Source organism: Oncorhynchus tshawytscha, linkage group LG16, assembly GCF_018296145.1.
Source record: "Oncorhynchus tshawytscha isolate Ot180627B linkage group LG16, Otsh_v2.0, whole genome shotgun sequence".
NCBI lineage: Eukaryota > Metazoa > Chordata > Actinopteri > Salmoniformes > Salmonidae > Oncorhynchus > Oncorhynchus tshawytscha.
This window is the reverse complement of record NC_056444.1, coordinates 14,174,080-14,187,321: the sequence shown is the minus strand read 5'-3', so window position 1 is coordinate 14,187,321 and position 13,242 is coordinate 14,174,080. Positions and strand designations below refer to the sequence as shown.

Here is a 13,242-nt window from a genome sequence, read left to right as displayed (position 1 = left end):
CTGGGTCTTACCTGAAATGTGTACAGTGCTAAGCTTGGAAGCGCATGTTGGTGGAATCAGATTCTGTACCACCTACAACAAAATACAGAACAATACACAATTTAACCACCCCACATTGTATTGATCTCTATTAGACTGGCTAGCTAAGCATACATAACAAGGACATTTCGACATTGTCAGCTTGCTGTTAGCTAATGAGCATTACTAAATTGCCAGCAAGATTGCTAGCCAGCTGAGACTGGCTGAGAACCAACTAACTAACCGTAGATGATTTATACACATTCATTATTAATACCAACATACAAACAGAGAGTAAGTTAGCTATATTGACAATTCTATTTTTTGTAACGGAGTGTTTTCCAGACAAGAGTGGAATAGATGATTACCAAATTGAGATACCAAATAAGAGTAACATTAGCTAGTTTACGTTAGCAAACGTCAGTCAAAGATAGAATCAACATGTTTACTCTGAAGGTAGTCTACCAGTCTAGCAGTGACTACCAGTACCATGGCATAAGCAAAATTGATTGACAGTGTGTATACCAAAAGATAATTATATGATTTAGCTGAAGGATTACAGAGTTCAATACAGGACTGTAACATTAGATAGCTAACTTACCCAGCTGGCAAGCTAGCTAACATTAGGTTACCTCTAATTGAGAATATTCAGAATAAAATGTACGGTATCGCAAAACACTGCTCAACTGTCATCAAAACGGATTCCCCATCAGTTCAGCCTGAAAATCCCTCTGATAATCTCTGCTCTCCGCATCATTCTTGATCGCCGCAAGTCACTTGCAGAATCGGGGTGAATCGCTGATAGATAGAACTGTAACGGTTTTCTAGTGGTGATGAAGGAGAGTCGGACCAAACTGCAGCGTGTCGATTGAGATTCATGTTTAATCAAATAAAGAAACACGAACACTACACAAAACAATAAACGTAATCGAAACCGAAACAGCCTATCTAGTGCAAAATAACCGAGAGTACACATAGGACACTAAGGACAATCACCCACGACAAACTCAAAGAATATGGCTGCCTAAATATGGTTCCCAATCAGAGACAACGATAAGCACCTGCCTCTGATTGAGAACCATTCCAGACAGCCATAGACTTTGCTAGATAACCCACTAAGCTACAATCCCAATACCACCACCAAAACCCCAAGACAAACACACCACAATTACAAAAACCCCATGCCACACCCTGTCCTGACCAAATACATAAAGATAAACACAAAATACTTTGACCAGGGCGTGACAAGAACGGTGAAAGCTAACTCATTTTCACGCTTTTTTGTAATGAGCACAGAACACCACAAGGGTATGATATATCATAACATTAGTGGAAAAACAAACGTTAAAAAAAAGAATCTTGCCTAAAAAAGTTTACTGTGTGTTGGTCATTCAATGTAAACAACACCATTATTCACGTTTGTGTGCATGCGGGTGGGCGGTATCAAATTTCGCTACCAGTGAAATGAAAATGTGCAAGTTCTAGCCAGTGGTTTGGATAATTGTTATGTTTATGATAAAAACTTTATGTTAATATGGTAATGGCTATATGTTGTGGTAGAGCCAGGGTTAAATTCCCCTTTAATATTGAATTCCTTTGAATTTGGACAGACAGAGAATCCAAACAGGTCAATGAAGGAGTTAAGTTGAGCTTGCTAGCTATCTCCACTACTTTGTTCCCACAATAAAAGCTAAGCAACCAAAATTGTGTAGCTTTTATTTAGGGATACCAAAACATATTGTGGGTTTATAATGCTGTCATGGAAGATTATGTCAACCTGTCACATCTGCTCCTCCTCTCCGGAGTTAGACATTGCCGGTTTACTAACCAAAGGTCCTGGCAACCCTTCATTACAGACACCTACGCCTCATCAAGCACCCCTAGACCTTAGACCTTGCTCCCGAGTGGGGCAGCGGTCTAAGGCACTGCATCTCAGTGCTAGAGGCGTCACTACAGACACCCTGGTTCGAATCCAGCCTGTATCACAACCGACTGTGATTGGGAGTCCAAAAGTGCGATGCACAATAGGTGTAGGCCGTCATTGTAAATAAGAACTTGTTCTTAACTGACTTGCCTAGTTAAATAAAGGTTTAATAAAAATAACAATCACTTCCCTGATTCCTCCCCCTATATATAGCACTCTGTTGATATTTCCCGTCAGGCGCTATTGTCTCTGTTTCCATGTTCAGACACATTCTTTGTACGTGTTTGTTTATATTAAACTCTCCAACTGCACCTGCTTCCTGACTCCCTGCGTCTACATGACAGAATAACGCCTCACCACATGGAAGCAGCAGCTGATCAAGTCAACTCCCAGAAGGTCAGCGAACAGAGAGAACTGCTTCGCTAAGACCATGACCAGCTGGCTTAACTGGAGATGGCTATGGATGAGGTCCTCCGCGTTCTTCAACATCTTGTTGTTGCCTGACGGGCGTCACCTCCCTCTCTCCTACGTATCGACTCAGTGAGCCAGCATCCCAGCGTCCCAGCCCATCCAGCAGTCCAAGGGGTCCAAGGTTACCATGGTTATTTCCCTGCTGACTGGACGGGCGTTGGAGTGGGCTACGGCCATGTTTGAGAGAGGAGAGGAGGCGCTGGATTCATATGAGGGATTCATGGCTCTGTTCGGGGGGGTGTTCGACCATGCACAAGAGGGCAGAGGGCAGGGAGGTGAGCGCTTATTCTACCTACGGCAGGAAGACTGACTGCTGCAGAGTACTTCCTCACTTTCAGGACATTGGCAGCATCCAGCGGATGGAATGAGCCGGCGCTCCGCATCCTATTCTGAAGGATATAGTTGGCATGCCGAGATGACACCCTCTCCTTGGACACACTTATGGTGATGGCCATCCGACTGGATAAGCTTCTGCAAGAGCGTTCACTCAGAGTCTGAACCCATGGAGGTAGGGGCCCACGCACCTCCTCGCGGCTGAGCGACACCTTCGGAGACAGCTGGGGCTCTATCCCTATTGCGGACAGGAGGGGCACCAGCTTCAGCAGTGTCCGATATGTCCCAACCCGCGGTTCACAAGAGCAGAGGGACGGTCCCGTGATCATCCATCTCCAGGGTTTGGCGTGAGTAAACGGATGTCCCTTTCTAGTATCTACAGTGCCTTGCGAAAGTATTCGGCCCCCTTGAACTTTGCGACCTTTTGCCACATTTCAGGCTTCAAACATAAAGATATAAAACTGTATTTTTTTGTGAAGAATCAACAACAAGTGGGACACAATCATGAAGTGGAATGACATTTATTGGATATTTCAAACTTTTTTAACAAATCAAAAACTGAAAAATTGGGCGTGCAAAATTATTCAGCCCCTTTACTTTCAGTGCAGCAAACTCTCTCCAGAAGTTCAGTGAGGATCTCTGAATGATCCAATGTTGACCTAAATGACTAATGATGATAAATACAATCCACCTGTGTGTAATCAAGTCTCCGTATAAATGCATGTTTGAAGCCTGAAATGTGGCAAAAGGTCGCAAAGTTCAAGGGGGCCGAATACTTTCGCAAGGCACTGTATATCACTAGCTGGATGTCCCTCGTATGTTGTATCTACAGCTCTAGTGGACTCCGGTGCCACAGGGAATTTCATTGACCGATCTCCCGTGGCTTCAACATCATAACCCCACCATCTCCTGGTCGAGGATGAGAATCACCTTCTGGGCACCAGAATGCTGGAGTACCTGATTTCCCTCACCTTGTGGTTACACGTCTGTTGAGAGTCTGGGTAGCGCCCACTAGCTTTCAGCCTATCCCTCCCTTATCGTTGGACCCATGTTTTAGGACGTAGATGTTGACATCCGCCAGGCTCTGGAGAGGGAACACGTGCCCGCTACCTGCCCACCTGAATGGATCTACGTCCCCTCGGATGTAAGGGATAGGCTGTTGACCTGGGCGCACACATTCCTCACCGCTGGACACACAGGTATCACTCACACATTCACTCCATCTATGTGAAATACTGGTGGCCCACCTTGATGCAGGACGTGGCTCACTTTATCAACTCATGCTCAGTATGTGCCCAAACAAAATCAGGGAAGCTCCATCCCTTTCCGCATCCTTTCAGCATCCCTGGTCTCATCTCTCCATTGACTTTGTCACCGATCATCCCTCCTCTGACATTTTCACCGCCATTCTGGTGGTTATGGACAGAATCTCTAAATCATGCTGTTTTATTCCTCTCTGGTCTCCCTATCGCTCTCCAGGTCGCTGAGGCACTGTTTCAGCAGGTTTTCTGGTACTATGGCCTTCCGGAGGACATAGTCTCCGACCGTGGCCTAGAATTCAGGTTACGGGTATGGAAGGTGCGGAAGGGACAACCTTGAAAATGTTAATCTTGTCTTTTGTGTCATAAATAATCCTTGGTTCATGCCTGTGCTTGGTACAGATATGGGGGGGGTGCAACATGACCCTCTCCTTAGGACCATCTGGCAGAACTCTCAGAATATTTTCTATAAGTTAAGATAGGAGACGGTGACAGACACATACAGGAACCAACCCTATGTAACTTGTCTGTGTAAGCAGAATATGAGAGATCTAACGGAACTGCCCTGATTGAGCTCACTTCAGACCGGTACTTTATGCATCTAAGTTTGACTGTGATCTCTCCAGCTTGCTGTTAATAAACAATGATTCATTTAAGATCAACTTTGAGTGTAGATTTTCCACAACACACTTGAAGCTATTTTCTTGTTGTTGTAACAATTGCTTATTTTTGTTTGTTTAAAAGATCCTTCACCTGTGACAGAGAGACACCGCTGTCTTCAACGGTACTCCTGCCGGCTTTGGTCTTTGTCAAAGCCGGCAGGAGTAGGTTACACTGTTACTCCTTGCAGTTCCAGACAGGGCAGGTCGCAGGGAAGATTGAAAACAACAACAACAACAAACAGCAGGGGTCTAGACAGCACAAGCCTGGGACAATCCTTGGTCCCAGCCACAATGGCTAACCGTGTCAGGGGCTGCATTCAAGCCCTCAAGAAACCTCTGCTAGCTTGATAGGCAGCTAGCTAGCAGCTACTTATTTTCCACCATAATTAGCAAATAAATTCATTAAAAATCCTACAATGTGATTTTCTGGATTTTTTTTCCTCATTTTGTCTGTCATAGTTGAAGTGTACCTATGATGAAAATTACAGGCCTCTCTCATCTTTTTAAGTGGGAGAACTTGCACAATTGGTGGCCGACTAAATACTTTTTTGCCCCACTGTATGTAGAGACTGGGTGTATTGATACACCATCCAAAGTTTAATTAATAACTTTATCATGCTCAAAGGGATATTAAATGTCTGCTATTTTTCTTTTTACCCATCTACCAATAGGTGCCCTTCTTTGGGAGGCATTGGAAAACCTCACTGGTCTTTGTAGTTGAATCTGTGTTTGAAATTCACTGCTCGACTGATGGACCTTACAGATACTTGTATGTGTGTGGTACAGAGATGAGGTAGTCCAAAAATCATATTAAACACTACTATTGCACACAGTGAGTCCATGCAAAAACAGTTCTAAAGACATAATTCCACTTTGACTTTATGGGGTATTGTAGGCCAGTGACACAAAATCTTAATTTAATCCATTTTAAATTCAGGCAACAAAATGTGAAAAAGTCAAGGGGTATGAATGCTTTCTGAAGGCACTGTATTTGTTGTCTGTCCCATGGACAAAGCAGAATGCATTTGGCAATATTTTCTATCCCAATCAATTTGCAATAAATATTTCAGAAACAACTGAAACATTTTGTAATTAGTTCCCTATTATATATTCACAACACCAGGTTGTGTCTCAATCCCAGCCTTTCTGATGAAGTATAACTTCCTGTTTAACCATGCTAATTCATCATGGAGGAAAAAGTAATCTCCTCTAAAATTGATATTGTTACTCAAAACATGCAGTGGTTTAATTAATAGAGTCCTTAACTAATGTACTGCCCACTGGCTGAGTTATTCATCAAGTTAATCACACCTGTGAATGTACAGGCCTAGCCTTCAGATTCAGAATGCTGAAGGTCTGCAAAAATCTTAATTTGTTTGATTCTATACTGTAATTTACTGCAGGCTCATACCACTAATAGATGTAATGTTTTTGCAACAAGCCTGGATTCGATTTAATGTTGATCCATTTTAAATTATGTGTAGCCTTGCTATAAACTGTAAAAAAGTAATGTATTTTCCCCCTGAAAGAGAATTTGAACAACCCATGTAGCAAAGCCACAGCAAAATCATACCACCATGACCCATCTCTGATGGGGTTTACCCCCAACTGACATGCTATTTGACCTATTTACCCCTTAGTCATGTGTCCTGCATGAACCAATAATAACAAACTTCAGCTTAAGTTTTTCAAAACTAGTTTAGACTATTCTGTCCTACAGTATTACTATCTCAATCGAGGAGCCTACTACAGTTAGCCACTGGCACTGTATTTACATTAAAAGCATACCTAACCGACCTGGCAACATAACCTTAGTAACTGTTATTTTCGAGGCAGATCACATACCTTCAATGCAAGCTCAGCTTTTTCGAGCAAACAAACTCACCCAATCCCACAATCTATCACGCAAAGTGGTGGGTGGACTGGCATGCTCATGATGACGATAGAATGTCCCCAAAAAAACATAGATTATTCGCAACAACTGTATCAAAAAGTTCGTTTAAATACAGTGTATTATTGAAGGTTGGATAGAAGGCTGATTGCTCTGCCCCGTGCTCGCTTATTTCCCTCTACCGTTATTTATATTCCTAGTAGTTTGACAGCGAGCGTATTTCCATTGTCAAAGGGAAGGGAAGAGTCAAAGGGAAGATGGACAAAATGTAAACGCGCTGGCTCCGTTCCCCACTCGAGCGTAGTAATGGGAACTCGCACACCTGACCGTGACTCAGTTTCTCATACCAAAATGCTCTGTTATATAGAATGGTTGCTGAATCAAATCAAATCAAATCAAATGTATTTATATAGCCCTTCGTACATCAGCTGATATCTCAAAGTGCTGTACAGAAACCCAGCCTAAAACCCCAAACAGCAAGCAATGCAGGTGTAGAAGCACGCAATCAGCTGTTACAGAAAAAAATACTTTATTGAAACCTGTGAAATGGATTTTCTTTTAACACAACATGAAATAACCAGTCAGTTTAAGAATAACTTCTGATTTTACAATGATGGCCTAACCCTCGCCACCATATGGGACTCCCGATCACCGACGGTTGTGATACAGCCCGGGATCGAAACAAGGTCGTCTCTAGTGTAACAGTATTGCTCTCATCGCACCTACCTGGGCTCGAACCAGGGACCCTCTGTACACATAGACAACTGACACACACACGAAGCATCGTTAACCATCGCGCCACAAAAGATTTGCAGATCAAGGGGAACAACTACTTCAAGGTTTCAGAGCGAGCGACGTCACCAATTGAAACGTTATTTGTGTGCACCCCGCTAACTAGCTAGGCATTTCACATCGGTTACACTAACACTGAGATGAAGTGCTTTAAACGGCTGCGCCACTCGGTAGCCTAAAGGAAGAAGCCGTAAAAACATCTAAGGATGATTTTAGACAGGCAGCCCAATTCTGATATTTGTTTCACTAATTTATATTTTGGCCAATCAGATCAGCTCTTAAAATCATCTGAAGTGGGAAAAAATATCAGAATTGGGCTGCCTGTAAAACGCTGCCAGAATACCACCAATGTATTTCAATATAAACAACGCAAGGTGGCATCTGAACTCCACTGTTTCCTCTCTGGACGCGAAATTTTGGCAACCTTGTTATGCTGTAACCATTCCTCACGCGCCCAATGAAAAGCAGGAAAATAATATTATGTCACACGAGCTAATATACTTTATTATTGATAAAATTAGGATTAATAGCAAAATATGCTTAACTACTTTTCATTATGTGTACCAAAGATTCGGTAACAATGCATATAGCTCGTCTGTGTCAGATATTACGGTAAAATACCAAAAGCAGGAAGTCGATTTGAAAAAGCGCGTTCTTTTTTCCTGACAGATACAGGGGATGACAACTACTGCCAAAATGACAGAGAACGGTGCACAAGTATGTTGCAAATTAACGTTAGCCTATAAGTGTAAAAAGTATCTAACGAAAGGTTTTTAATAAAGTAACATTATGTATATGTCGATGTGCACCTTTCCATCAAGTATATCCCCATGTGCTTAGCTAACCAACCTTTTCTTTGTACGTGCGCTTTTATAACCCTTTCGTGCTTTTCTGTCGCTTTCGACACACACTCCATACAGGTTAACGAGTATGTACCCGATAACTAACATTGTTAACACTTACGCACTTCCATACAACGATCTAGTAACCACAGAGACACGTCGCAGTTAGCTTAGTTCTAACAAACATTTTACAGTCACTTCCTGGTTCTGATCAGCTGTTTTCCTGCTTTGGGCCAGATATAAATACCTAAGGTAAACCAGAACTTCAAGTTAGCAGCTAGTAGTACTTTGTTATCAAAGTAAAATCAGAAGTAGCATATGGGTCATGAATATATTATGTTGTTTTGTTTTTTCTTTCAGTTATTTGCTAGGTTGGAGGGGAGACGGTCATTGAGGGACATTGAACCTCACATCTTTCCTGATGGTGCTGGACCTGTTCAAGGTAGTTTGCCCTGGTGTATAAACATGGCATCATCAGGCCATATAAAGAAATTATTACAGTAGTCACATAGTTGACATTTCTTTTACATTCATTCTCCAGGTGACGTAGTGGAGTTCCATGGCACCGAGGGAAGTGGAAAGACTGAGACCATGTACCATCTGGTGACCCACTGCATCCTCCCAGCCGACCGGGGGGGCCTGGAAGTGGAAGTCATGTACGTGGACACCGACTACCACTTTGACATGCTGAGGCTGGTGACAGTACTGGAGCAGCGCCTGGGGGAGGACGCAAAAGGAGAGGATAGTGGGGCGGCGGTAGAGCCTGAGGAGAGGGTGCGAGCCTGCCTAGGCCGACTCTTCGTGGTTCACTGCTCCAGCTCAGTCCAGCTGCTTCTCACACTGCACTACCTGGAGAATACCTTCTGCAGCCGGCCCACTCTGTGCCTATTGGTCATCGACAGCATCTCAGCCTTCTATTGGGTGGACAGAAGTGGGGGAGGGGAGAGCGTGGCTAAGCAGGAAGCCAACCTCAGGAAGTGTTCAGAGCTCCTGGATCGGCTGCTGAGAGACTACCGTATAGTGGTGTTCGCCACCACGCACGCCATCATGAGGAACTACGGGCACTCGGCTCAGGCTGACTTGGCGGCCATGACACCTGGGCCCTCTGAGCCATCTTCATCGTCTTCCTCCTGGAGACAGTGGTCCTCCTCTCATGCCTCAAACTTTGACAAGGCCTACCTCAGCAGGGCCTGGCAGAGGCTAGTGACACACAGAGTGCTGTTTTCCAAAGGAGAGGTGACCAAGGACAGAAAGCAGGTGTTTTCAGCTGCATGCACCACCACAAGTACAAGAGGCACTAAATGCTCATCTTTTTGTGTTATGGAAGGGGGTGTTCAGTTTTTATGAAGATGTTGTTGAACTCAATTGATTGAATTCTATTCTGATTCTGGATGTGTTAAACTGATATTATATGCTACAGCAACTTTTAGTGATTTTATTTCTTACATTTGTTGGATTATTTTAATCCACCAAATGTGGATGCTATTATGTTTTATGTTTGTGTCATTTGTAAAATAATAAATCAATACAAAATAAGTAAGATAGGGCAACTGTTATAGAGGTTGCAAATGTTTTGAAACAGTCTGAATACTTTTGAATAACTGTATGCTTTAGAAGAAAACATTCTAAAACCCTGTTTTTGCTTTGTCATTATGGGGAATTTTGTGATGGTTGATGAGGGGGGGAAAACTATTTAATACATTTTAGAATATGGCTATAACTTAACAAAATTAGGAAAAAGTCAAGGGGTCTCAATGCTTTCATACACTGTACATTCAGTGTCTTCAAAAAGTATTCATACCCCTTGACTTATTCCACATGTTGTTGTGTTACAGCCTGAATTTAAGATTTAAAACATCTCACCCATCCACACACACTACCCCATAATGACAAAGTGAAAACATATTTTTTGAAATTCTGGCAAATTTATTGAAAATTAAATACAGAAATATTTAATTTACATAAGTATTCACACCCCGGAGTCAATACTTTGTAGAAGCACCATTGGCAGCGATTAGTCTTTCTGGGTAAGTCTCTTAAGATATTTCCACAGCAGCATTGTACAATAAGGAGGGGGGGTCAATGGCGATTTAAGAAGACTTAAGTCAAAACTGTAACTCGGCCAGGAACATTCACTATCTTGGAAACCAACTCCAGGGTACATTTTCCCTTGTGTTTTAGTTTATTGTCCTGCTGAAAAGGGGAATTCATCTCCCCGGTCTGGTATAAAGCAGACAATCAGGTTTTCCTCTAGGATTTTACCTGTGCTTAGCTCCATTCCGTTTCCTTTTTATTCTGAAAAACTCCCCAGTCCTTAACGATTAGAGGCATACCCATAACATAATGCAGCCACCACTGTGCTTGAAAATATGGAGAGTGGTACTCAGTAATGTGTTGTATTGAATTTGCCCCAAACATAAACTTTTTATTCAAGACAAAAAGATAATTGCGTTGCACATTTTTTGCAGTATTACTTTAGTGCCTTGTTGCAAACAGGATGCATGTTTTTGAATGGTTTTATTCTGTACAGGCTTCCTTCTTTTCACTCTTTCAATTAGGTTACTATTGTGGAATAACTACAATGTTGTTGATCCATCCTAATTTTTCTCCAATCACAGCCATTAAACTCTAACTGTTTTAAATTCTCCATTGGCCTCATGGTGAAATCCCGGAATGGTTTCCTTCTTCTCCTGCAACTGAGTTAGGAAGGATGCCTGTATTTTTGTAGTGACTGGGTGTATTGAAGCAACATCCAAAGTGTAATTAATAACTTCACCATGCTCAAATGGATATTCAATGTCTGATGTTTTTATTTTTTTCCTATCTACCAATAGGTGCCCTTCTTTGCGAGGCATTGGAAAACCTCCCTGGTCTTTGTGGTGGATCTGTTTTTAAATTCACTGCTCAACTGAGGGACCTTACAGATAATTGTATGTGTGGGGTACAAAGATGAGGTAGTCATTCAAAAATCATGTTAAACATTATTATTGCACACAGAGTGAGGCCATGCAACTTATTATGTGACTTGTTAAGAAATTGTATATTATTAAACTTACTTAGGCTTGCTATTAGAAAGGGGTTGAATACTTATTGGCTCAAGAAGTTTCAGCTTTTCATTTTTTATTAATTTTCAAAAATGTAGAAAAGTATAATTCCACTTTCACATTATGGGATGTTATGTGTAGGCCAGTTACAAAAAAAAAAAAATTGAATCCATTTTAAATTCAGGCTGTAACACAACAAAATGTGGGGTGTGAATACTGTAGACTCTAAAAGTGAAATTACCCTTCATATGACAGATCTTAAGTCTAAAGTATTTTGGAAAAGAGGATATACTGTATGACAGTTAGAAAGAGAGAGTTTTCTATAAAATAAGCCATCAATAGATTGTGTGTACAAATATGTCTGTGTGTATGTCTGTTAACAATCTTGTAGAGTATATTTCACAGACAGTTCAAGGGTAGAGTGGATGGAGCAGAGCCTCTGTATGTCAGTCATTCAGATTCATGTACAGTCTGGGATAACTGTCAAACCAAACTCGCCCTCTATAGGACTTCCTTAATCTCTATTCTAGTAAATGTTTAGGGTGATAGTTTAAAACAGTTTCATGGACTGTTGAGCCTCATCAATTCCTAGGTGATTACCTAGCTTGTAATATGGGGAGTGCTTGGTCAAGCTGGCAAGCACTACTATTTAAATGGGGTCTTCATGTTCAAGCAGGACTACTCTCACCCTACCCAATTATCCTTTGACTTTTGACACCCAGCCAGCATCCCATAGAGATGCCCTGGAGAAACACAACTAATTACACAGTAATTATCTATCAGTCACGCGTCCTGTGGAACCCAGACTGCTCGTAGCTCATTGACGGAGACCAGCTGTACTGTACATAATAGCAGGGTTTTGTTCCCTCCCTGTGGATCCCTGTATTGTTTCACGGCTCTCTGTTCTATAAGGCAAGCCTTACTGAGTAATTAGGCACTGAATGGTTTGTTATTACTCTAAGAGGAGTTGGTAAAAGTACCCACCCCTCCAGCAGCTGTTCACTCTGCTCCACCATTGTCCCATGTCATGTGATTTATCCCTCAGGGTATTAACTAAATAGCCCACAAGGACAGGGACTGTTGCACATACTGTATGTATCCCCCAACCGATCCAACTTTAGGACAAATTGCTGCGTAGATGAGTTGTGAAAATCTGTTGTGTGTTGTGTTTGAAAGGTACATTCAACTTCAGACCTCTGTTGAGTGACAGCTGGGCTTGTTTAATTAAAATTCTCAACAGTGTTAGAAGAAATGTGAATATTAAAGGTGAAATCTGTAAAAATACACATTTTTCTCATTAGAATGAACTGACATCCAGAACTGAGGAAACTATATTGTGTCCTCAGTTCTGGATGTCCTCAGTTCGGGATAAATAGCCCACCTATAATGATGACATCCTTTGTATTTGGAGTGTGCAGTTGGTTTCAGTCGATAAGCATTAACCACAATGGCCTCATGGCAGTACAAGTCTGTGCTGATCGCCCAGCAGTTGCCAAGTCATTTCACATTGTATTCTTTGTGCTCTCTCTTTAAGCTTTGCTCCTGGTCGATATGGCTTAAGGCTCCTATTTTCTTGAAAATGTTCAGATCAATTCTCTTCTATCATAGAAAGAGCAAAGCAAAATTCTGATCTCTCCGACTCACCCTTACTCTGCCAAAAAGGTTGGATTTGAAGGTTTTTGATGTTGCAATTTAGATTTTCTATACAAGCAAGTGTGGTCAAGGGCACAACTGTGTTGTTGTTCTTCAGAATTGGCTGCCTTATAGATAGATACACTGGCAATCACCTTGAATGATCATGGTTAAAAGGGATGCAGCTGATATCAAAGTCACCTCAAAAGTTGCAATTGTTTTGCATTTTAGCTAACCCTAATCCCAAATTCTAACCTTAACCAAATTCGCCTAACTTGCTACATTAATTATCCTAACCTGCTACGTTAATTATCCCAACTGCTATGTTAATTATCCTAACCTGCTATGTTAATTATCCTAACCTGCTACATTAA

The 13,242-nt window shown here is 41.8% G+C and overlaps 1 protein-coding gene across 2 annotated transcripts; it reads left to right on the top strand.

Annotated features, from left to right (window-relative positions):
- Positions 1 to 7,955: 7,955 nt before the first annotated feature.
- Positions 7,956 to 10,053, top strand: LOC112234121 (DNA repair protein XRCC2-like). Of its 2 annotated transcripts, none has more exons than XM_024402121.2 (3): positions 7,956 to 8,067; positions 8,553 to 8,634; positions 8,734 to 10,053. In XM_024402121.2, the coding sequence occupies exons 1-3, from the start codon at positions 8,029 to 8,031 to the stop codon at positions 9,537 to 9,539; spliced, it is 927 nt and encodes a 308-aa protein (XP_024257889.1). In that variant the 5' UTR covers positions 7,956 to 8,028; the 3' UTR covers positions 9,540 to 10,053. The 2 variants fall into 2 exon arrangements, with proteins under 2 accessions (XP_024257889.1, XP_024257890.1); XM_024402122.2 differs by lacking the exon at positions 7,956 to 8,067 and adding an exon at positions 8,092 to 8,444.
- Positions 10,054 to 13,242: the final 3,189 nt, after the last annotated feature.